This window comes from Talpa occidentalis, unplaced genomic scaffold (genome assembly GCF_014898055.3).
Source record: "Talpa occidentalis isolate TD23 unplaced genomic scaffold, MPIMG_talOcc4v2.1 talOcc4.2, whole genome shotgun sequence".
Lineage (NCBI taxonomy): Eukaryota > Metazoa > Chordata > Mammalia > Eulipotyphla > Talpidae > Talpa > Talpa occidentalis.
Genome location: NW_023602073.1, coordinates 17,902,341 through 17,929,256, shown reverse-complemented (window position 1 = coordinate 17,929,256; position 26,916 = coordinate 17,902,341). Strand labels below are relative to the sequence as shown.

Here is a 26,916-nt window from a genome sequence, read left to right as displayed (position 1 = left end):
CCAGATCCTTGCTGCTCCGCTGCCCACGTGAGTGTCCTGAGCCCTGCAGGGGCTGCTTTTGCCTTGGAAGGGAGGCTTCTGGGGCAGGGCTGCAACCCAGGCATTGGGTAGGGGAGTCCTCTGCATCAGGGGGAGGAAGGTGGCAGGACCATGGAGGAGAGCCCGCACTCCCGCTGCCCCAGAGTCATCTGCTCTCTCTGCAGCACGAGGAGCTGTCATGGGGATGTGTTTGCTGGGTGTGCCCAAGCTGCCCCCTGCACTCAGGTGAGGCAGGCAAAGGGGCTCAGAGGCCAACGTGTTTCACCAGGGTGGAAGCTCTTACTCTCTGCGGTCCCCAGCACCCCTGCAGCGGTGAGTGTTTATTGAAGTCACGTGTGTCACTTCTGGTGTCCTTTTGTCTTTGCAGCATAGAATGCACATGTTTTCTTTATTAAGATTATGTTTATTCTCATGGTATCCTTTCCAGCCCCTACACAGCCAACAGTACATTATTCTGAAGATTTGAAAAGCAGATGTGTGACAAATCACCACATCAATAGATGTTTTCTAGAACATGCTCTTTAATGCTGCTAGATACTAACATAAGTCCTATAAGAATATCTATAGACCAATTCAATTCACCCTCAAAATAGATTTATATATTGTAAAGTATCAGCCATCTTTACAGATGAGATCTTTGTGCCTTAAATGATTGGATGCTTAATGTCATCCAGAGAGGAATTGGGAAGGGCAGGCATTGACCACAGAGAGATGACTGCCAGCTTGTACTTGTGAACTCCGCAGGTATCTTTCTTCAATTTAATGATTCTGTTAAAGCATCAGGTATATGCTCATCCCTCCCCACCATTGAACAGAAAACGCTGACTGACCACACCACAAAGATCATACATTTTTTATTCTGATACTAGAGGAGCTTTCGAAAACTTATTGAAAACTCTCCAGCATAGCCTAGAACAGGTGTTAGTGCACGGGCTTTTGCATTCCATCATTGATGCTTTTCAGGGAGGCAAAGAAAATTCCTATTAAGAAGATATCTTATTGGTGCTTCACAGAATACAGAGATCGCTGAGAAAATAAAAGTCACATGAAGTGGTAAAACCTGGAAATTTTCACAGCTTTAAGATTCTTTTTGTTTTGGTTTTTTTTTAGATTTTTTTCTTTTAATTTATTTTATACAAGCACTGGGTACAGTCAGAAGCGCGGGAGGGTGAGAGATTTCACCAGAGCCAGAGCGGGGAGCAGAGCAGGCAGAAGGACCGAAGTACACTGCTGAGGGGAGCAGCGGGTGGCAGGAGAGGTCTGCACGCCACGTGGGACCCTCCTCTGGTGGCTGGGGAGCAGACAGGGATCAAACCTGCGGGCAGCTTCGCAACCCAGCGCTCAACCAATGCGCCACTGGGAGGCCCGCTTTAAAATTCATAAAGGACAGTCCATCTCATTCACTGACTCAAAGGAGGGTTTGCAGCTCAGTCATCTAGTAGCTAGGTCATTCAGTTTTCACACTCTTAGCACACACTAACTCAAATATATCTCCAGGTTGGTTTATGAACTCATCTCTGTGATGAACATGCAGCTGACGACCAGAATCATATGCTTCTTTTAGTAATTTATTCACAAGGTTGTTAAACATTTAATTGCAGGTGCTATGCTGGTCACTCAGAAGCTAGATAGAAGGGGAGCTGGACTGTCCTGCAGAATCAGGACTCCATCACAGAATCAGGGAGGACACAGGTAAACTGGCCATGGGGACAGATCCAAGCAGCTCAGGGAGAGTCATCACATAAAATTCTAACTTGCTGTGTGTGGTACGGGAGATAGCTCTGTAATGGGGGTGGGTGGGGACAAGAGCAGCTCAGTATCAAATATTTATATGAATTTTGGGGCGACTGTTGAAGGTAATAAAGATATAAGTAAGAAGAAGAGGAAGCCCAACTGTGGAGGATAATAAATTAGGTTTACGAATGACAGGTGAAGCCACATATGATTTATAGGAGGTTTCCAGGGCTCCTCCATAATACAGAAGGAGAAGGAACAAAGGAAGCAACACTAATTTGCAAAGTGGTTACAAATCACAATGGCAGATATTAAAGGGTTTTACCTACAAGGTGGGGTTCTTCAGATTGAAAAAAGTCACTAGATTAGAAAAAGAAATTAAATCAGACCAGTTTGAGTCTATGGAATGGAATGCTGGGATGGGGAATCCTTTTCTGCTGACTTGTTGGGAAGTGCTGGCAGGAGAAGGAGAGAATGATACTAGGAAAGACAGAAGAAAACATCACTTCACTTTGCTCCAAACCCATGGGACAGCAGGAATGCAGATTTACCACAGAGATAGAGCCTCCTGCCTGCAGGGCACTTTCCTACCCCTTTGCCAGGAGAGGGAAGTCACATAAGCTCCTCTGTGAAACTACTGTCATTTAGCAAAGTACAGTTCTTTGGAGAAAACACAACCAATTTAAGTCACAATAGTGTCTGAGAGATGAGTGTGTGGACTGTAAAAGGGCAGAGGGTGGGCACCAGCACCATCCACTACTGCCAGGCAATTTGCCAGGTGTGGGTAGTGAGGGAGAAGGAGGCAGCTGAGTTGAGAGCATTATAGCTCAGAGGACCACTGGGTGGTACTGCCCTGGGCTAAGCTATTGTCAGGGAGGAATAAGTCATGTGAGCTTCAGGCATGAGGGACACAGAGAAGGCCCTTTGGAAAGGTGGGCAGATTCACTGGTGTGGCCTTTATGAGAGATGTTTAATTGTCATTATCACTGTTGGTGTCAACTGGAGCAGCAGGAAAGAAGAACAAATAGCAAAGAGTGAGGTGAGAGCCACGCCAGGGCAGAACCATACACGTGTATTTCCTTCAGATTGAGACTATTTGTGTCACTAGAGCAGACAGGAAGCCACAGACCTCAAACATGTCATTCTGACTTACTTTTGTCTCAAACTTTCTCCTTGTTAAACTTTCTCCTTGTTCTGTTCCTGAAGTCAGATGACTTGGACCTTCATCCAGAGATTACTCTTCCTTTGTTTTCTTGGACATGGAATTGTGGGCAACGTCCTTATCCTAGGGGGACATTTATATGCTTTTATCATGGGGCCCGAGAGGAAATCTATTGACCTTATCCTCATCCACTTGGCCTTCGCAAATACAGTCATTGTTTGTACCAAGGGAAGCAGATATGTAAGCACAGTATTTCATCTGGGAAATGTCCTAGGTAATGCTGGTTGCAAGATTGTGATTTTTCTGGGGAGGGTGGCCCGGGGCCTCTCCATCTGCACCACCTGTCTCCTCAGCATGGTCCAGGCCATCACCATCAGTCCCAGGACCACCTCCTGGAGAAAGCTCAAGCCAAGGTCTGCAAGGCAAGTGCTTCCCTGTCTCCTGCTCTTCTGGGTCTTCAATTTCCTGATCAGCTCTAACCTGCTCTTCTACATCACAGCAGTCCAGAGCACCAACAGCTCTGCACTTAGACCTGATTTTGGATATTGTGATATGCTTCCGTCTGAGCAAATAGTCAGGTGGCTTTTCCTCACTCTGATGACTCTGCGGGATGTTGTCTTTCAGAGTCTGATGGGCTGGAGCAGCGGGTACATGGCCTTTCGCCTGTACCAGCATCATAAGTGTGTCCTTTATCTTCAGACCTCCAGGCTACAAGGAACTCCCAGTCCAGAGATGAGAGCTACTAAGAGTGTCCTCATGCTCATGACCTGCTTCGTTTTCTTTTATTGGGCAGATTTCATTTTCTCCTTCTACATTGGCTCCTTCTCGACAAATAGCTATATGGTTTGCTGTATTAAAATATTTCTAACTTTTGGTTATGCCAGTCTCAGCCCCATAGTGCTGCTGAGCAGGTTTATCCGCGGGGCTAAATGCTGGCGAGCTCAATGAAAACAGGGCGCGCTTTTATATCCATGCCTCCAGGAAAGACAGGGATGTTACTTTGAGGGGTTCCTTCTCCTTCATTTTTGTCAAACTGCTCAAGCTTTATAAGAACAGATTTTTTTTTTTCTTGTCTAAAGAGAGTCCTGGAATGAGTCAATCTTAATCGGTTTCTGGAATTCCAGTAAGTACGAAGACAGACTCTTTCCTGCTGCCATATAACCCTCTGTAACACATGGTGGTTGTGTTCTTGTTGCACAGCTTGTGAGAATATGTTGGTTTTTATTTGAAAGAACGATTTTGAAATATGAGTACCTTGCATATATACTTGTATTTTCTTATCAATGGAATGGGGAGTCAAAGTTCATTTTCAAAATGCTGTCTGCAGAGTTGGGGTAAGACCATGCAGGAGAGGGAGAGAGCCAGGATTGCTGAACATACTCTGTTTTACAATTTTGACTCTAAAATTCTTCAAAAATTGTATATCATTTTAAAAATTAAAAACTTCACTCTGTCAAAATTTTAAGCAAGTGGAAAGAAAAAAGTTGCAATTTTGTATTAATTGCTGGCAAAGTCACACAAAGAATCATTGCAAATTACTAAGCATCACATTTTATACTGCTTTTGCTTTTGTTTTTGTTTTTCATTTTTCATCTTTTATTTGAAGTCTAACATTTCATTATGACCTTGGTATTTATTGCTGACAATCAACATGTCTATATACTACTTTGTCTTTGTCAACTAACAATCTGCCCTTCAGCACACCATTGTCCCCATTTTCCTGACTTAACCCCTCTGTCTCTCTCTCTTCTGGTAACCACCAATTGTCCTATTGTCCCAAAGTTGATTTTTGTTTCCTTGAGTCCATCTGCTTGTTGTCTCCATATGCCACACAGAGTAAATGTGTATATCTGTCTTTGTCTAGCTATTTCCACCTACCTCAATTCCCTCTAGGCCCATGAAAATTATTGCAAATGCAGCATTTCTTCTTTTTGGTTAGTATTTTCACCTGTGATTAGTGTGTTTTTGTATTTTTTTTTAAAGATTTATTTATTTATACATACAATAGTTGGGGTGCAGGCCAGAGATGCTATGGTGAGAGGATTCACCAGAGACAGAGTGGGGCGCAGAACAGGCAGAGTGAGTGAAAATACACTGCTGACGGGAGCAGCGAGCGAGTCAGGAGAGGTCTGCTGCGCCATGAGGGTTGCTCCCTGGCAGGCCGGGGATCAAACTCATGCTGCAGAGGCTGCGGATTGCTTCATAGTGCGGTGCTTTAATTCCTTATGCTACCAGGGAGCCCTTGTTTTTGTATTTTTAAATTGTAAATACTTGAGCTGGGAGAATTCCATGTATGGCATTTCAATTGTTAACTTTTTCAGGAATAATCCATGCTTCTTTCCATAATAGCTACATTCCCACCAACAGGTTCTCATGATTCCTTCATCTCTACATTCTAATCTATACTTGTTACTTGTCTTTTACATAATGTCTATTCTCTCATGTGTGAGGTGGTATCTCCTTGTGTTGCTTTACATTTCTGTGTTTAATAAACTATGATGAACACCATTTTCATGAAGCATTGATTGCATATTCCTAAGGGGATCTATGTAAAGACAAAAACATTCACTACATTTTCTGAAATAGCTCACAAAATCATTGTTATGTGGATATGCATGATAAAGCAAAGAATTACTCATGCCCGTGAAATTAACCTAGATTTTCAGTATAAAGGAAGACATAAAACAAGATTTAAAGTATGAAGAAATAGTTCTTAAAGACAAAGTTAACAAAGTTAAAGATGAAAAGGGTAAGTATGAAAGGCAGTAGATAAAATTTCTGTAATATTTCATGTCAATTGGGCATTTTGGTAGAAGTCATGACATATTCTATTTTTCTAAATGATATGTGCATAGATATTACCTCTGTCTACTCTAAATGTCTAGAAGGACTGACATTTCGATAGCAAGGAACACTCTAGAGCCCAGATTATGCTTTTCAAATTGTTGCCCAGGAAGGTGATTAGACTGGATCTGGAACGGTGCAGGCCAGGGGTTGGGCAGGAAACCTGGAGTCCCTGGGGGACCTTGCTGTACCTGACAGTGGGGAAATTGTCAAAGACACTGAGGTCCTGTCCACGTAGCACAGGAGTCATCTGGAAGGGATCACCACTGGCGAAAGTGAGCTCATGTCAGCACTGCTTTGGTGCACGCTATATTCAGGGCCATCAAACCCTATATTCAAGCAAGCATTTCTCTATGAAAGCTGTGCAGCTAACACATGAGGAGTGGTAGCTTTAGAATATCACCATTTTGCAAAATCCCCAAAATAAGTAGTAATCTGCACATTGTCATCTCTCAATTCTTCACTCTAAGGGGAAGGCTTGGTGAGGTTTTTCTTTTCCGGAGCTGGCAAGTGGGAGAAAATGCTTCTGATAAAGGGAAAAGCAAAGAGATTAAACGTAGCCCCATGCCCAGCCCAAGCTTTCTGAAAGAGGAGATAAGAAACCTCACTTGCTGTCATCATTACTGAACTTTATTGAGTCTGGCTTCCCGCATGAACTCTGTGTGAATGATTCTATGAATCAATGCAACTTCTCTGTATTTTAATGGCTGCATATGGTTTCCCTCAAGAAGAGCATTCTCATACTGTGCTAATTGCTCACAGTTTCTCAGTATACTAAACTTTGTCGAGTCTACTTGGCTGTCCTAAGATGTTCCCAGACCTGTGAATGACATCAGCATATGCCCCCATCCCTCTCCCCTCACCCCTACCTCTCCTGGGACCACTGTATTTAGGCCTCATCCTGCCCTACCAGAGCTGAATTTTTCAAGAACATGCAAGAGCTTGTCTCCTCAGGGCGAAGGGAAAATTTTCTCCTCTCCAATTGTGGTTGAGATTCTACTTGCTCTTCTCACTGTCTATTAAAAGGTTTTTCACTTTTCTGAATATTTTTATATGAACTCCATGTCTCAACTTCCAACCCCTTTCTTTTCTTCTATGCTATGAAAAGAATATTCCAACATTAACTCTTTTGTTATAGCATCCCAGGGCTACCCAAAGCTAGTTTATAACCTAAGTTTTATTATTTATTACCAAATATTTTTCAAAGGGACACTCACATGGTGATCCAAGTAGAAAATGAATAAAAGTCATTTTAATTTGCATATGGTAAGAGTACACTATATCTGTGTTCATCAAATTCTTAAGATGAGCACCTAAATATATAAATTATATCTTTCTCCATTAGGACACATTTACGACTACATATCTCTCCAAAAGTCCCATGCATATCTGATTTTCCATCAGAATAAAACCATAAAGTTATTTTAGAACTCAAAGAAAATGAACCATTTAATATTCATACATTTGAGACTTTTGGAACTCCAATAAACCAGAGAAATTTTATAATTACAAATCAAATTGTTGTTTTTTTTTTCCCTAAAGATTTATTTTTATAAAAGAGGTGGGGTAGAGGCCAGAGGCATGGGAGAGTGAGCAGGGAGCAGAACAGGCAGATGCAACACTGATGATAAAGGACTGATCACAAAAATCTACAAAGAGCTGATGAGACTCAACAAAACCAGGTAAATAATCCTGTCAAAAAATGGGCAGAAGAGCTAAAAAGAAACTTCTCCAAACCATCAGAGCATCAGAAGTGGTCACTTCAGAGCATTTGAAACAATTCTCTAAGTTGATAACATTAAGAAAGCTCAACATGAAGTGCAGTGTCTGGTATGCAGAAGGGGCCTGTTAGGGTGAAGGCCTTGTTGATTTACTGATGTAGGTTTGGTTACATGCATTCATTGCTATTCATAAACTCACTGAGATGTTCACTTATGTTGCCTTCACTTTTTAAAATATATTTTCAAAAATTTGTGGCTAAACAAGCCACTGTTCTAGATATTTATGTCCTGCAGTCATGGTGAAGACCTAGCTCGGCTTGACAAGTGCGCAGCCCAGACCCTGAGAAGTGTTCTGGGGCCCCTATACCATTAGAAACATGGCACCTTCCTCGCCTGTCATTAAACAGATGGGCTCCAGCAGAGGTGGGCAGCTCATTTTGACATTCATCACTGCCCAACAATGCAGACTCCATGAATATGGCTCTGTGATCCCTCCCCATTCCCTTCCCTTCAGAATGTCAGGGGACCCTCCCCCAGGTCTAAGAGTTCTGAAGTTCCAGTTTCATTCACTCATCAAAGAAATTAATTTAAATATGACTAGGCTTTTTAAAAAATAAACCCATTTTATTAGATTTCTATCTTCATGAACTAAGGATTTTATGTTCATGACTTCATTGTATACTGTGCCTGGCACATAATGGACTCCCAACAAATATTTGGGAACATAATTGTTGTTGCAGTGATTCTGTGAGTTAGCTCAGGAATCTCCAGGTTTCTCTGAAGCTCCCTTGGGGTTGGAGCCTGGCTACTTGCTGGAGCTTACGTCCCTGAGCTTAGCATGATCTCAGGACTTTGGAGCAGAGGCACCCGGAAAAAGGGAGCATTTCATAAATAACCACATCCAGCTGTTTGGTATACTCCCCACCCACACAGCAGAGCTCTGCTGGCCCACAAAAAGAAGGCTAACTTTTTTTTTCTTTCTGGCTTATTTCACTGAACATGATCCCTTCCAGCTCCATCCATTTTGCTGCAAATGGCATGAGTTTATTGTTTTTGATTGCTGAGTAATATTCCATTGTGCCACATCTGGATCCAGTCATCTGTTTTTGGGCATTTGGGTTATTTCCATAGCTAACCTATTGTAAATAGTGCTGCAATATAAACATAGGGGTGCAGGTGTCCCTTTGAATTAATGTTTTTGTGTCCTTGGGTAGGTCCCTAGGAGTGGAATAGCTGGAGAGTATGGATGCTCCATTTCTAGTAGTTTGAGAAATCTCCATACAGCTTTCCATGGTGATTGCACCAGTCTGCACTCCCTCCAACAGTGCACTGGAGATGGTCTCACTTATAGCAGGAATGGAGAGGATCCAAATAAGGGAAAAGGGGAAAAAAACTATAATAAAGTAAAAATCAAAATCAGAGACATACTGCAGGCGGGGGAGATGGGAGTAAGATCAAATCAGGGGTGGGAAGAGCCTAAGGGACCATAGTGACAGTTCACGGGTGAATGGGTGGTCGGAATTTCACGGGGACTATACCCAAGATGAAAATGCATACATTGTACAAAAATGAAAAATGATGGAAAAATATATAAATTTTTAAAAAATGCTCATGTTAACTCTTCCATGGAGATTGTATTCTCAGGCATGGAATCTGAGCACTCCTAGAGGGATCTAAAAAACCTGCATTGACTCTGATCTTTTCTTGGGAAAGGTAAGGCCACACCTTTGATTCACAACCCGCCCTGACTTGTTGAAACAGCTCCTGGAAATGTGCATTCTGTACAGTAAACTTCACTTATTTCTGCTTTTGTTTTTGTTATATTTTCACTTCATCTGTGCTTTGGTTTCCTGGTTATCGTTCTTGTCTCTTAGACATTTAGGTTATTGATGTCAGTCTTTCTTCTTTTCTAAGACAAGCATTTAATGCTACACGTTTCATTGCAAGTCATTCCACATTATAGATATCTTCTATTTTCATTGAATTAAGTTGAAAATATTGGCAACATTTCCTTTTAGACTTTCTTTTTTTCTCCCCTTATTAGTCATAGCATGTTGCTTCATTTCTAAGTATTTAGAGATTTTCCAATTATCTTTCAGTAACTAGTAATTTCTGCTTTAATTACACCATGGTCAGTACATACTTTTATGATGTCAATTATTATAGCTGTGTTAACGTTTCTTTTAAAACCCAAGATAGACCATTTATAGTGAAGCTAATTATTTATATAGTTGGTTTAAATAGACCAATTTGTTATATTGTTCCAACTTTTCCCCATTTTTTTCTTCCATTTTAAATGTTTTTTTTTTCTGCTTAGCTTTCAATGAATCAAGTATTATCTATGATGCATATTTATCATTTCTGTTCCTTTGTGCAGATGAATGTTTCTCTGACTCCTATTTCACTCGCTTGAAGAGTTCCACTTCCCATTTCATGTAGCTCATGCTGGAGCTCCTTCCTTTGAATAACAGGTGAGCAAAGAAAGAAGTGTGTAGTGGAACTGGGGCCCCAGAACAATTCTCAGGGTCTGGGCTGCACACATGTCACCCCGAGCTAGGTCTCCACTGTGTCTGCAGGACATAAACTTCTAGGCCCAAAACATTGATTGGCCATATATTTTTGGATATATACATTTTTTAAAAATTTTATTTTATTTTCATTTTTTTTATAGTATTTGCTTTCTTTTCTTGGGTGTAATCTCCATAGAATTTCTACCACCAATTCAACCATGTACCATCACCATAGTCCTTCTGCTCACAAAAATTTTGATTCAAAAGGATACCTGCAGCCCTATGTTTATTGCAGTACTATTTATAACAGGTAAAACTTGGAAACAACCCAAATGGATCAAAAAGATGTGGTACATAGACACAGTAGACTACTATTCAGCAATTGAAAAAGATAATCTCATGCCATTCACAGCAACATGGATGGAGGTAGAAGAGATTATGCTCAGTGAAATAAGTCAGAAGGAAAAGGAAAAATATGGGATGGTTTCACTTATAGGAGGAATAAAGGGGAACCAAATAACAGATCAGAAAAAAAAACAGTAAGAATTAAAAAACCGCAAGAAAATAAAAATAAAACAAGTATATCAGAGACATTCTGCAGTCGAGGGCTAGGGAGAGGGATCAGAGGGGAGGGGGGGAGGAGTAAAATAGAAATAACATTTTATAAAAAGTAAATCCAACACGAGTGAACATCTCAGTACATTTTATGACTTGCTTCAATTGCATATATCTAGAACTAAATCAATAAATTGACAAGGCCCACACCCTAAAGCCCCTTCTGCATACTAGACACTGGACTCCAGAGACTGAATTTTCTAACACTCAAGGACATAATGTTATCAAAATAGAGAACTGTTTCAATACTCTGAAAATGACCAGTTCTGATATTCAGATGCCCTGATGATTCTTCCAGATTGTTCCTGAGCTGTGCTGGTGACTGTGGTGGGGATGCAGGAGTGGTGAAGATTCCAGGAACCTGGATTGTTCCCCAGCTGTGCTTGGGGACCTGACCTCTTCCTCTGCCTCCCACTCACCACTGCATTTTTGCTGTCACTGGGATGAGGGTGTTTGTGGGCTGAGCAGTTAGGAAGCACCAGGGAGGGGAGCTGGGCCCCAGAGATGGGTTTTGTGCACAGAGGCCCTGTGCCCTGGACAGGCCCCACGAGTGATGCTGACATCTTCACAGCAGGGAGAGTGAGGCTGAACCTGGGCCTCAGGGAGGCCTGGCGCTGCTGATAAAGGGCCTGGCCTTGCTGCTGTGCCAGCCCCTGCCAGATCCCTACTGCTCCGCTGCCCAGGTGAGTGTCCTGAGCCCTGCAGGGGCTGCCTTTGCTTTGGAAGGGAGGCTGCTGGGGCAGGGCCACTGGCCAGGCATGGGGTGGGGTGTGGGGAGATGCTCTGCACTCTGGGGGAGGAAGGTGGCAGGACCATGGAGGAAAGCCCGCCCTTCCAGCTGCCCAGAGTCATCTGCTCTCTCTGCTGCATGAGGAGCTGTCATGGGGATGTGTTTGCTGTGCGTGCCCAAGCTGCCACCTGCACTCAGGTGAGGCAGGCAAAGGGGCTCAGAGACCAGGTGTTTCACCAGGGTGGAAGCTCCTACTCTCTGAGGTCTCCAGCACTTCTCCAGCGGCGGGTGTTTATTGCAGTCGTGTTTATTGTGTCACTTCTGATGTTTTTGTCTTCGCAGTATAGAATTTACATGTTTTCTTATTAAGATTATGTTTATTCTCATGCTATGCTTTCCTGCCCCTACATAGTCAACAGTACATTATTCTAGAGATTTGAAAATCAGATGTGTGACAAATCACCACATCAACAGATGTTTTTTAGAACATGATCTTTAATGCTGCTGGGTACTAACAAAAGTCCTATATGAATATTTATAGACCAATTCAATTCACCCTCAAAATAGACCTATATATTGAAAAGTATCACCCATCTTTACAAATGAGGACATTGTGCCTTAAATGTTCGATGCTTAATGGCATCCAGAGCGGAATTGGGAAGGGCAGGCGTTGTTCATAGAGAGACGGCTGTGAGCGTGTACTTGTGAACTCCACAGGTATCTTTCTTAAATTTAATGATTCTGTTAAAGCATCAGGTATATGCTCATCCCTCCCCACCATTGAACAGAAAACACTGACTCACCACATTCAAGAAGATTATATATTTTTTTATCCTGATACTAGAAGAGCTTTCAAAAACTTACTGAAAACTCTCCAACATAGCCCAGAAGATATGTTAGTGCATGGGCTTTTGTATTCCATCATTGATGCTTTTCAGGGAAGCAAAGAAAATTCCTGTTAAGAAGATATGTTATTGGTATTTCATAGAACACAGTGATAGCTGAGAAAATAAAAGTCACATGAGAAGCGGTAAGACCTGGAAATTTTCATAGCTTTCAGATTCTTAAAGGCCAGTCCATCTCATTCACTGACTCAAAGGAGGTTTTGCAGCTCAGTCATCTAGTAGCTAAGTCATTCAGTTTTTACACTCTTAACATACACCAACTCAAATATCTCTCCAGGTTGGTTTTAAACTCACCTCTGTGATGATCATGAAGCTGATGACCAGAATCACATGCTTCTTTTAGTAATTTATTCACAACATTTAATTGCAGGTACTATGCTGGTCACTCGGAAGCCAGACAGAAGGAGAATCGCTCTCCAAGAGTCCACTGCAGATTCAGGGAGGACACAGGTAAACGGCCATAGGGACAGGTCCAAGGAGCTCAGGGAGACTCATCACATAAAATTCTACCTTGCTGTGTGTGGGCATGGGAGTTACCTCTGTAATGGGAGTCGGGTGGTCAAGAGCAGCTCAGCATCAACAGTTTATACAGATTTTAGGGGGACAGTTGAAGGTAATAAAGATATAAGTAAGAAGAAGAGGAAGCCCAACTGCAGAGGAAAACATATTTAAGTGCATGAATGACAGGTGAAGCCACATATGGTCTGTAGGAGGTTTCCAGGGCGCTTCTATAATACAGAAGGAAAGGAACAGAGGAAGCAACATTAATTTGCAAAGTGGTTACAAATCACAATGGCAGATATTAAAGGGCTTGACCAACAGGGTGGGGTTCTTCAGATTGCAAAAGGTCACTAGATTAGAAAAGATTAAATTAGACCAGTTTGAGTCTATGGAATGAAATGCTGGGATGGGGAATCCTTTTCTGCTGATTTGTTGGGAAGTGCTGGCAGGAGAAGGAGAGAATGAGACTAGGAAAGACAGAAGAAAACATCACTTCACTCTGCTCCAAAGCCAGGGAGATCAGGAATGCAGATTTACCACAGAGATAGAGACTCCTGCCTGCAGGGGCACTTTCCTACCCCTTTGCCAGGAGAGGGAAGTCACATAAGCTCCTCTGTGAAACTACTGTCATTTAGCAAAGCACAATATTCTTTGGAGAAACACAACCCATTTAAGTCACAATAGTGTCTGAGAGATGAGTGTGTGGACTGTAAAAGGGCAGAGGGTGGGCACCAGCACCACCCACTACTGCCAGGCAATTTGCCAGGTGTGGGTAGTGAGGGAGAAGGAGGCAGCTGAGTTGAGAGCATTATAGCTCAGAGGACCACTGGGTGGTACTGCCCTGGGCTAAGCTATTGTCAGGGAGGAATAAGTCATGTGAGCTTCAGGCATGAGGGACACAGAGAAGGCCCTTTGGAAAGGTGGGCAGATTCACTGGTGTGGCCTTTATGGGAGATGTTTAATTGTCATTATCACTGTTGGTGTCAACTGGAGCAGCAGGAAAAGAACAACAAATAGCAAAGAGTGAGGTGAGAGCCACGCCAGGGCAGAACCATACACGTGTATTTGCTTCAGATGGAGACTATTTGTGTCACTAGAGAAGACAGGAAGCCACAGACTTCAAACATGTCATTCTGACTTACTTTTGTCTCAAACTTTCTCCTTGTTAAACTTTCTCCTTGTTCTGTTCCTGAAGTCAGATGACTTGGACCTTCATCCAGAGATTACTCTTCCTTTGTTTTCTTGGACATGGAATTGTGGGCAACGTCCTTATCCTAGGGGGACATTTATATGCTTTTATCATGGGGCCCAAGAGGAAATCTATTGACCTTATCCTCATCCACTTGGCATTTGCAAATACGGTCATTTTTTGTACCAAGGGAAGCAGATATGTAAGCACAGTATTTCATCTGGGAAATGTCCTAGGTAATGCTGGTTGCAAGATTGTAATTTTTCTGGGGAGGGTGGCCCGGGGCCTCTCCATCTGCACCACCTGTCTCCTGAGTGTGATGCAGGCCATCACCATCAGTTCCAGGACCACCTCCTGGAGAAAGCTCAAGCCAAGGTCTGCAAGGCAAGTGCTTCCCTGTCTCCTGCTCTTCTGGGTCTTCAATTTCCTGATCAGCTCTAACCTGCTCTTCTACATCACAGCATCCCAGAGCACCAACAGCTCTGCACTTAGGCCTTATGTTGGACATTGTGATATTCTTCCAGCTGAGCAATTCGTGAGGTGGCTTTTCCTCACTCTGATGACTCTGCGGGATGTTGTCTTTCAGAGTCTGATGGGCTGGAGCAGCGGGTACATGGCCTTTCGCCTGTATCAGCATCATAAGTGTGTCCTTTATCTTCAGGCCTCCAGGCTACAAGGAACTACCAGTCCAGAGATGAGAGCTACTCAGAGTGTCCTCATGCTCATGACCTGCTTCCTTTTCTTTTATTGGGCAGATTTCATTTTCTCCTTCTACATTGGAACCTTCTTGACAAAAATCGACATCATTTACCATATTAAAATAGTTCTAACTTTTGGTTATGCCAGTCTCAGCCCTTTAGTGCTGCTGAGTAGGGATATCCATGTGGCAAAATGCTGGTAAGCTCAATGAAACCAGGGGGGCACTTTTATGTCCATGCCTCTAGGAAAGACTGGGATGTTACTTTGATGGGTTCCTTCCCCTTCATTTATCAGATATCAAACTGTTCAAGGTTTATAAGAACAGATTTTTTTTTTCTTGTCTAAGGAGAGTCCTGGAATGAGTCAATCTTAAGCTGTTACTGGAGTTCCAGTAAGTGATGAAGACAGACTCTTTCCTGCTACCATTCAACCCTCCCTAACACATGACTGTTTTGTTCTTGTTGCACAGCTAGTGAGAATATGTTTGTTTTTATTTGAAAGAATGATTTGGAAATATGAATACCTTGCATATATACTTGTATTTTCTTATCTTAGGAATGGGGAGTCAAAGTTCATTTTCAGGGCCTCCCCAGTGGCGCTGCAGTTGAGCGCTGGGTTGCGAAGCTGCCCGCGGCCTCTGCAGCTCCGTTTCAATCCCCAGCTGCTCCCTGGCCACCGCCAAGGGAGGAGGGTCCAACATGGCGGGCCCCTGCCGCCCGCTGCTCCCCTCAGCAGTGTGCTTCGGTCCTTCTGCCTGCTCTGCTCCCCGCTCTGGCTCTGGAGAATTCTCTCACCCTCCCGCGCTTCTGACTGTACCCAGTGCTTGTATGTATAAATAAATAAATACATAATAAATAAATAAATAAATAAATAAATAAAGTTCATTTTCAAAATTGCTGTCTGCAGAGTTGTTCTAAGACCATAGAGGAGAGGGAGAGAGCCATGATTGCTGAACATATGTTGTTTTATAATTTTGACTCTAAAATCATGCAAAATTGTATATCATTTAAAAATTAAAAACATCACACTATCAAAATGTAAAGCAAGTGGACAGAAAAAAGTTGCAATTTTGTATTAATTGCTGGCAAAGTCACAGAAAGATGATTGCAAAAAACTAAGCATAACATTTTCTACTGCTTTTGTTTTTGTTTTTCATTTTTTATCTTTTATTTGAAGTCTAACATTTCATTATGACCTTGGTATTTATTGCTGACAATCAACATGTCTATATACTACTTTGTCTTCCTCAACTAACAATCTGCCCTTCAGCACACCATTGTCCCCATTTTCCTGACTTATACCCCTCTGCCTCTGTCTCTTCTGGTAACCACTGATTGTCCTATTGTCCCAAAGTTGATTTTTGTTTCTTTGAGTCAATCTGCTTGTTCTCTCCATATGCCACACAGAATAAACTCGTATGATATTTGTCTTTGTCTAGTAAGTTCTACCTACCTCAATTCCCTCTAGGCCTATGAAAATTATTTCAAATGCAGCATTTCTTCTTTTTGTTTAGTATTTTTGCCCGTGATCAGTGTTTCTATATTTTTAAATTGTAAATGCTAGAGCTGGAGAATTCAATGCATGGCATTTTAATTGTTGACATTTTCAGGAATATTCCATGCTTCTTTCCATAATAGCTTCATTCCTACCAACAGGTCCTCATGGTTCCTTCATCTCTACATTCTTTCCTTTTTTTTAAATCACTATTAACTTTTTTTAAAAATTTTTTTAGCAATATTTTCTTCCTCCCACCCCCTCAGGTTGAGTCCCCATAGAATTTCCTTCCCCAAGGCACCCGTGCACCATCACCACAGTCTCCTGTTTCCCTTACTCCCTCTGACCCCTCTCTCTCCTCCTCCCCTGCAGTATGTCTCTGATTTGTAATTGTCTGTTTTTGTTTCGTTGTGTTTTGTACTGTTCTTATATTCCTGCTCTAAGTGAAACCATCTGATATTTTTCTTTTTCTTTCTGGCTTATTTCATTGAGCATAATTCCTTCTCGCTCCATCCATGTTGCTGCAAATTACATGAGTTTATCTTTTTTGATTACTGCAGCTCTACATTCTAATCTACACTAGTTACTTGTCTTTTACACAATGCCCGTTCTCTCAGGTGTGAGGTGGTATCTCCTTGTGTTGCTTTATGTTTCTCTGGTAATAAACTATGATGAACATCTTTTCATGAAGCATAACATTTGATAATTATTCCTAAGAGGATCTATGTAAAGACGAAAACAATCATCACGTTTTCTGAAATGGCTCACAATCACTACGTTTTATTATGTGGATATGTATGATAAAGCAAAGAATTACTTATGCCCGTGAAATTAACCTAGATTTTCAGTATAAAGTAAGACATAAAACAAGATTTAAAATATAAAGAAATAGAGCTTCCCCTGGTGGCGCAGCGGTTGAGCGCTGGGTGCAAAGCTGCCTTGCAGCCTCTGCAGCGCCTGTTTCATCCCAGGTCACCTGCCAGCATCCCACATGTCGAGCAGACCTCTCCTGCCAGGTCGCTGGTCTGCCTGTTCTGTTCCCCGTTCTGGCCCTGGTGGATTCTCTCAAACTCCCATGCTTCTGACTGTACCCAGTGCTTGTATAAATTAATTAATTAATTAATTAAAAAAAAAAGAAATAGTTGTTAAAGACAAAGTTAACAAAGTTAAACATGAAAAGGATAAGTATGAAAGGCAGTAGATAAAATTTCTGTAATATTTCACTTCAATTGTATATTTTGGTAGAAGTCATGACATATTTCTATTTTTCTAAATGATATATGTATAAATACTACCTCTGTCTACTATCAAGATCTAGAAGAACTGACATCTCGATAGCAAGGAACACTCTATAGCCCAGATTATGCTTTTTAAATGGTTGCCCATGAAGGTGATTAGACTGGATCTGGAAGAGCAGTGCAGGCCAGCGGAAGGGCAGGAAACCTGGAGTCTCTGGGGGACCTTGCTGTACCTGACAGTGGGCAAACTGTCAAAGACATTGAGTTCCTGTCCCCATAGCACAGGAGTCATCTGGAAGGGCCCACCACTGGCCAAGTAAGCTCATGTCAGCACTGCTTTGGTGCACGCTATATTCAGGGCCATCAAACCCTATATTCAAGCAAGTGTTTCTCTATGGAAGCTGTGCAGCTAACACATGAGGAGTGGTAGCTTTAGAATATCACCATTTCACAAAATCCCAAGAATAAGTAGTAACTGCACATTGTCATCTCTCAACTCTTCACTCTAAGGGGAGGGCTTGGTGAACTTTTTCTTTTCCGGAGCTGGCAAGTGGGAGAAAGTGCTTCTGATAAAAGGAAAAACAAAGAGATTAAATGTTGGGAGACCAAGCTTCTTGAAAGAGGAGATAAGAAACCTCACTTGCTGTCATCATTACTGAACTTTATCATGAGTCTGGCTTCCCGTGTGAACTCTGTGTGAATGATTCTATGAATTGATGCAACTTCCCAGCATTTTAATGGCTGCATATTGTTTCCCTCAAGTAATGCATTCCCTTGCTGTGCTAATTGCTCACAGCTTCCCAATACACTAAACTTTGCCAGAGTCCTTGGCTGTCCTAAGATGCTCCCAGACCAGTGATGACATAAGCATATGCCCCTGTCTCTCACCCCTCACTCCTGCCTCTCCTGGGTCCAACTGTATTTAGGCTTCATCCTGGCCCACCAGAGCTGAATTTTATAGGAACATGAAAGAGCTTGCCTCTTCAGGTGAAGGGAAAATTTTCTCTCCAATTGTGGCTCAGATTCTACTTGCTCTTCTCACTCTCTATTAAAAGGTATTTTCCATGTTTCTGAATATTTTTATACGAACTCCTTGTTTCTACCTCCAACCCTTTCTTTTCTTCTATGCTATGAAAAGAATATTCCAACATTAACCCTTTTGTTATACCCTCCCACATCTCTCCCACGGCCAGTGTATAACCTAAGTTTTATTAGTTATTACCAAATATTTTTCAAAGGCACACTCACATGGTAATGCAAAATAGAAAATGAATAAGTCATTTTAATTTGTATATATTAACAGTACACTAAATCTGTGTTCATCAAATTCTTAATAAGATCACCTAAATGTATAAATTATATCTTTTTCTATTAGGACACATTTACGACTACATATATCTCTCCAAATATTCCCCTGCATATCTGATTTTCCATCAGAATAAAACCATAAATTTATTTTAGAATTCAAATAAAATAAACCATTTTAATATGCATACATTTGAGACATTTTAGAACACCAATACCAAAGAAATTTTATAGTTACAAATCAAATTGTTTTTTTTTCCCTAAAGATGTATTTTTATAAAAGAGCTGGGGTAGAGGCCAGAGGCGCGAAGGGTGAGCAGGGAACAGAACAGGCAGACGCAACACTGATGATAAAGGACTGATCACAAAAATCTACAAAGAGCTGATGAGACTCAACAAACCAGGTAAATAATCCAGTCAAATAATGGGCAGAAGAGGTAAAAAGAAACTTCTCCAAATTATCAGAGCATTTGAAACAATTCTCTAAGTTGGTAACATTAAGGAAGCTCAGTCTCTGAGGTGCAGAGTCTGGTATGAAGAAGGGGCCTATTAGGGTGTGGGCCTTATCTTTTTATTGATGCATTTTTTATTGATGATCTTTTTATTATATGCATTTGAAGCTACTCATAAAACTCATTGTGATGTTCACTTCTGTGGTCTTCACTTTTTAAAATATGTTTTAAAAAATTGTGTCTAAGCACCCGGCTTGAATAAGAGCCCCTGTGTGGAGGTGCTCCCCTCTGCCCCTCCTCTGTTACTCAGAGAACCATTGGGAAAAAGCACAGGTCGGCAAGTATGGGTCTCTGGCGCCACCTTGTGACCAGAACTAAATCACCAACTAGCTGATTGTCTCTTGGAACTGAGTAAATACAGGGGAGGGAACTGTAAGGGACAGAGTCCAGCAACACAGCATCAACACCCTGGTGGAGTTTTGGCCTACCAGTGCTAGTTTCAGTCTGGTAAACAGTTTCCGACATCCCTAAAGGAGCACTCCAAAGAGATGCCCTCCAACACAAGTGGCACAACGTCCCAATGCATAAAACTAATTAGAAAGCAAACAACAAGGAGAAGAAAAAATATAAATAACCAAGCAAGCCAGCAGGAGGACACACCACAAAAAGAAATATAGTCACCAGAGCTCAACAATGACATGGAAGAACTTCTTGGCCTATCAGATAGAGAATTAATAACCATCCTGATTAAAAAGCAGAAAGAAAACGAAAAGGAAAAAAATTGTTTGAGACAAATAATCACTGAACTGAAGAATGAAATTGAGACATTAAGAAAGGAAATAAAAGAAACGCAGGAGATAAAAAGATTACTAGAGGAGATAAAGAATTCTGGGAAAAGCAATGAAAACAGAATTGATGAAATGGAAGAATGGATCAGTACTATCGAAGATACAGAAATAAAAAGAGCCAAAAGAGAAAAGGAGAGAGAAGTGAAAATGAAGCAGTATGAGGAGACTTCTAGACAATTATCAGACTCCATGAAGAGAGGAAATGTAAGAGTTATAGGCATTCCAGAAGGTGAGGAGAGAGACAAAGGAACTGAGAAATTATTCAAGGAGATAATTGAAGAAAACTTCCCAAGCATGAGAAAGGAGATGAATATAAACATACAAGAAGTGAGAACTCCCAATTACCACAATGAAAAGAAAACTACAGCAAGACACCTAATAGTAGAGCTAGCAAGAGTCCAAGACAAGGAAAAAATAATGAAACTGGCAAGGGGGAAGAAACAGATAACTTGTAAGGGAAAACCAATCAGGTTAACTTCTGACTTCTCCGAAGAAACATTATGGGCAAGAAGAGAATGGAGTAACATATTCAGCAAACATCAAGACAGCAAATGCCAACCAAGAATACTTTACCCTGCAAAGCTCTCCTTCCTCTACGAAGAAAAAATAGGGACCTTCTCAGATAAACAGAAACTCCAGAAATTCATTACAACTAAACTCCTACTCCAAAAAATTCTACAAGAAGTCCTAAAGCCAAAACCAACAGAGGAATGAACAAGAAGAACAGAATAAAGCAAGGAATAAAATCACAAAAAAGACAAACAAATGGCAAACACATATGCCAACATATTAATATTAACTCTAAATGTAAATGGATTAAACTCATCAGTAAAAAGATACAGAGTAGCAGGCTGGATTAAAAAACAAAATCCAACCTTCTGCTGTCTCCAGGAAACACATTTAACCACAAAAGATAAACACAGACTGAAAGTAAAAGGTTGGAAATCAATCCTACAAGCAAATGGACCAAAATAGAAGGCAGGAACAGCCACACTTATATCGGATGAAATAGACTTCGAATTAAAAAATGTAAAAAGAGACATAGATGGACACTACATTATGATCAAGGGGACAATACATCAGGAAGATATAACACTCATCAACATATACTCACCAAATGAAGGGGCACCAAAATATATTAGACAATTATTATCAGCTCTGAAAACAGATATTAAAGAAAATACATATATAGTGGGAGACTTCAACACCCCACTCTCACCAATGGACAGATCAACGAGACAAAAAATAAACGAAGACACTAGAGCTGTAAATAAAGACATAGAACTCATGGACTTAACAGACATCTATAGGATACTGCACCCAAAAAAATCCAAGTACACATTTTTCTCAAGTGCGCATGGATCCTTCTCCAGAATCAATCACATACTGGACCACAAGACAAACATCAACAGATACATGAAAATCAAAATCATTCCAACTATCTTCTGCGATCATGAAGGCATCAAGCTAGAAATAAATCATGAAAAGAAAACAAGGAACCCTCCCACTTCATGGAGATTGAAATCCACACTACTGGAAGACCACTGGACTAATGAGGAGATCAAAGAAGAAATTAAAAAATACTTTGAAATGAATGACAAGGAGGACACCACTTTCCAGAATGTATGGGATGTAGCAAAAGCAGTAATAAGAGGAAAATATATAGCAATACAGGCTCACATCAATGAACAAGAAAGAACTCAAAGAAACAACCTAATCTCACATCTCAAAGAACTAGAAAAAGAACCACAAAAAAACCCTAAAGAAAGTAGAAGAAAGGAAATAATAAAAATCAAAGCAGAAACAAATGAATTAGAAATTAAAAAAAACAATCTAAAAGATCAATGAAATCAAAAGTTTGTTCTTTGAAAAAATAAACAAAATAGACAAACCTCTAGCAAGACTCACAAAGAAAAAATAGGAGAAAACACATATAAACAGGATTATAAATGAAAGAGGAGAAATCACAACAGACTCAGTAGAAATCAAAAGAATAATCAGAGTTTACTATGAACACTTATATGCAAACAAATTCAACAACCTAGAAGAGATGGACAAATTCCTAGAATGATATAATCATCCAAAGCTGGACAAAGAAGAAATAAAACAACTAAGCAGACCAATTAGAAGCAGCGAAATTGAAGCAGTAATCAAAGCACTCCCCAAAAACAAAAGCCCAGGCCTAGACGGCTTCACAAATGAGTTCTACCAAACGTTCAGCAGTGAATTAGTGCCTATCCTACACACACTCTTTCAAAAAATTGAAAAAGAAGGAATACTACCAAATACGTTCTACGAAACCAACATTACACTAATACCAAAACACAACAAAGTCAGCACAAAAAAAGAAAATTACAGGCCAATCTCCCTAATGAACACTGACACAAAACTCCTCAACAAAATCCTTGCCAACAGAATCAAACAAAGCATCCATAAAATAAATCACTATGACCAAGTAGGATTTATTCCAGGGACACAAGGATGGTTCAACATCCGAAAATCAATCAATGTAATCCAACACATCAACAAAAAGAAATATAAAAACCATATGATAACATCCATAGATGCTGAGAAAGCATTCGACAACACCCATTTATGATAAAGGCACTTGAAATTCTCGGGATACAAGGAACATACCTCAACATCATAAAGGCCATCTATGACAAGCTCACAGCCAATATCATTCTCAATGGTGAAAAGCTGAAAGCATTCCCATTAAGATCTGGAACAAATCAAGGATGTCCACTCTCACCACTGCTTTTCAACATAATACTGGAAGTCACAGCCAGAGCAATAAGACAAGAGAAAGACATACAAGGAATCCAAATAGGCAAGGAAGAATTCAAACTATCACTGTTGAGGATGATATGATAATATACATAGAGAACCCCAAAAACTCCAGAGAAAAACTAATTCAACTAATCAATCAGTTTAGTAAAGTGGCAGGATACAAAATCAATGCACAAAATTCAGTAGACTTCCTATACACAAACAATAAATCTGAAGAAGAAATCAAGAAAACCATTCCTTTTATTATTGAAACAAAAAAAAATCAAATACTTGGGAATAAATCTAACAAAAGAGGTACAGGACCTATACAAAGAAAACTATAAAACACCATTAGAAGAAATAGAAGTAGAGACAAAGAAATGGAAATACATCCCTTGCTCATGGATTGGAAGAATTAACATTATCAAAATGGCCATCCTACCAAAAGCAATCTACAGATTCAATGCTATTCCAATTAAAATTTCAATGTCATTCTTCAAAGAAATAGAAAAAATATTGATGAAATTCATATGGAGCCACCAAAACCCCCAAATAGCCAAAACCCTCCTGAAAAAAAAGAAGGGAATGGAGGCATCACTCTCCCAGATTTCAAACTATACTTCAAAGCCATTATAATCAAAACTGCATGGTATTGGAACCAGAACAGACACACGGACCAATGAAACTGAATAGAAAATCCAGAAATAAACACCCAGATTTATGGTCAACTAATCTTTGACGAAGGAGCAAAGAATATGCACTGGAGCAAAGAAAGTTTGTTCAATAAATGGTGCTGGGAAAACTGGGTTGCTACATGCAAAAGAATGAAGCTTGACTATTACCTCACACCATGCAAAAAAACCAACTCAAAAATGGATTAAAGAACTAGACATAAGATCTGAAACCATAAAATATATTGAAGGAAATATAAGCGAGACACTACGAGACATGCACCTCAAAGACATCTTTACAGACACATCACCCAAAGCAGTGACAGTGAAGGCAAAGATAAACAGCTGGGACTACATCAAATTAAAGAGCTTCTGCACAGCAAAAGAGACAATAACCAAAACAAAGGAAACCCCACCAACTGGGAGAAAATTTTTGCACCCAACACTAATGATAAAGGACTGATCACAAAAATCTACAAAGAGCTGATGAGACTTAACAAAAACAAAGAAAATAATCCAGTCAAAAAATGGGCAGAAGAGCTAAAAGGAAACTTCTCCAAAGAGGAAATAAAATGGCCAATAGGCATATGAAAAAAATGTTTAACATCACTTGCAATCAGGGAAATGCAAATCAAAACTACAATGAGAACCATCTCACACCAGTGAGAATGGCACATATTAAAAAAACTAGCAACAACAAATGTTGGTGAGAATGTGGAGAAAAAGGAACTCTCCTGCACTGCTGGTGGGAGTGCAAACTGGTCCAACCACTATGGAGAGCTGTGTGCAGTTTTCTTGACTTACTAAACATAGAGCTTCCATATGATTCAGCAATTCCACTCCTAGGTATTTACCCAAAGGACGCAGAAACATTAATTCCAAAGAGCACCTGCACCCCTATGTTTATAGCAGCACTATTTACAATAGCTAAGCTTTGGAAACAACCCAAATGCCCAAAAACAGATGATTGGATCAAGAAGATGTGGTATATATACACAATGGAATATTACTCAGCAATCAAAAAGGATAAACACATGCAATTTGCAGCAACATGGATGGAGTTGGAAGAGATCATGCTCAGCGAAATAAGCCAGAAAGAAAAAGAAAAATACCAGATGGTGTCACTCATAGCAGGAATCTAGAAAATCTAAATAAGGGACCAGGAAAAAGAATAACTATAAGAAAGAAAAAATCAAAATCAACAAACAACTATTAACCAGAGACACACTATGGGGGAGGTGGGGAAAGGAGTGATTGGGGTCAAAATAAGGGGGTTGCAATTGTATAGGGAATATAAAATAAAATTAAAAAAAAATTGTGGCTAAACAAGCCACTGTTCTACAAGTTTATGTCCTGCAGTCACAGTGCAGACTTAGCTCGGCTTGACAAGTGTGCAGCCCAGACCCTGAGAAGTGTTCTGGGGCCCCTATACATTAAAGACATGGCTCCTTCCTCACTTGTCATTAAATAGAGGGGCTCCAGCAGAAGAGAACAGCTGATTTTGACATTCATCACTGCCCAACAATGCAGACTCCATGGATATGGCTCTGTGATAACTCCACATCACCTTCCCTTCTGAATGTCAGGAGACCCTCCCCCGGGTCTAACAGTTCTGAAGTTCCAGTTTCATTCACTCATCAAAGAAACTAATTTTAAAAAATGACTAGACTTTAAAAAAAATGAACCCATTTATTCATTTCAGTCTTCATGAAATAAGGATTTTATGTTCATGACTTCATTGTATACTGTGCCTGGCACATAATGGACTCCCAAGAAATATCTGGGGACATAATTGTTGTTGCAGTGATTCTATGATGTAGCTCAGGAATCGCCAGGATTCTCTGAAGCTCCCTTGGGGTTGGAGCCTGTCTACTTGCTGGAGCTTGTGTCCCTGAGCTCAGCATGCTCTGAGGACTTTGGAGCAGTGGCACCTGGGAAAAGGGAGCATTTCATAAATAACCACATCCAGCTGTTTGGTATACTCCCCACCCACACAGCACTGCTCTGCTGGCCCACAAAAAGAATACTAATTTTTTTTTTCTTTCTGGCTTATTTCACTGAGCATGATCCCCTCCAGCTCCATCCATGTTGCTGCAAATGGCATGAGTTTATCTTTTTTGATTGCTGAGTAATATTCCATTGTGCCACATCTTGATACTATTTTTGGACATTTGTTTGTTTCCATAGCTTACCGCTTGTAAATAGTGCTGCAATATAAACATAGGGGTGCAGGTGTCCTTTTGAATTAATGTTTTTGTGTCCTTTGGGTAGATCCCTAGGAGTGGAATTGCTGGATAGTATGGATGCTCCATTTCTAGTAGTTTGAGAAACCTCCGTACAGTTTTCCATAGTGGTTGCACCAGTCTGCACTCCCACCAGCAGTGTACCAGATGGGTTCACTTATAGCAGGAATGGAGAGGATCCAAATAAGGGACCAGGGAAAAAAAACTATAATAAAGTAAAAATCAAAATCAGAGACATATTGCAGGGGGTGGAGAAGGGAGTAGGATCAAAATAGGGGTGGGAAAAGCCTAAGGGACCATGGTGATAGTTCACGGGTGAATGGGTGGTCGGAATTTCACGGGGACTATACCCAAGATGAAAATGCATACATTGTACAAAAATGAAAAGTGATGGAAAAAATATTTTAAAAAAAAATGCTCATGTTAACTCTTCCATGAAGATTGTATTCTCAGGCATGGAATCTGAGCACTCCTAGAGGCATCTAAAAAACCTGCACTGACTCTGATCTTTTCTTGGGAAAGGTGAGGCCACACCTTTGATTCACAACCTGCCCTGACCTGTTGAAATAGCCCCTGGAAATGTGCATTCTGTACAGTAAACTTCACTTATTTCTGCTTTTGTTTTGTTATATTTTCACTTCATCTGTGCTTTGGTTTTCTGGTTATCGTTCTTGTTTCTTAGACATTTAGGTTATTGATGTCAACCTCTCTTCTTTTCTAAGACAAGCATTTAATGCTACATGTTTCATTGCGAGTCATTCCACAATATTGACATCTTCTATTTTCATTTAATTAAGCTGAAATATTAGCAATATTTCCTCTCAGACTTTCTTTTTGTCCCCCCTTATTAGTCATAGCATGTTGCTTCATTTCTAAGTATTTAGAGATTTTCCAATTATCTTTCCTTAACTACTAATTTCTGCTTTAATTACACCATGGTCAGTACATACTTTTATGATGTCAATTATTATAGCTGTGTTAACATTTCTTTTAAAACCCAAGATAGACCATTTATATTGAAGCTAATTATTTATATAGTTGATTTAAATAGACCATCTTGTTATATTGTTTCCTCTTTTCCCAAAATCATATTTTTCTTCCATTTTAAATAGCTTTTTTCTGCTTAGCTTTCGATGAATCGGGTACTATCTATGATGCATATTTATCATTTCTGTTCCTTTGTGCAGATGAATGTTTCTTTTGACTCCTATTTCACTCGCTTGAAGAGTTTCCTTTCCCATTTCATG

General features: G+C 40.4%; 1 protein-coding gene across 1 annotated transcript; it reads left to right on the top strand.

Moving 5' to 3' along the window:
• Positions 1-13,960: 13,960 nt before the first annotated feature.
• LOC119253542 (putative vomeronasal receptor-like protein 4) lies at positions 13,961-14,851 on the top strand. The gene has a single exon (XM_037521053.1). It carries the CDS (start codon positions 13,961-13,963, stop codon positions 14,849-14,851), a length of 891 nt encoding a protein of 296 aa, XP_037376950.1.
• Positions 14,852-26,916: the final 12,065 nt, after the last annotated feature.

Coding starts and splice junctions, on each gene's coding strand:
- LOC119253542 (XM_037521053.1), top strand. CDS start 13,961: ATGACTTGGACCTTCATCCAGAGATTACTCTTCCTTTGTTTTCTTGGA.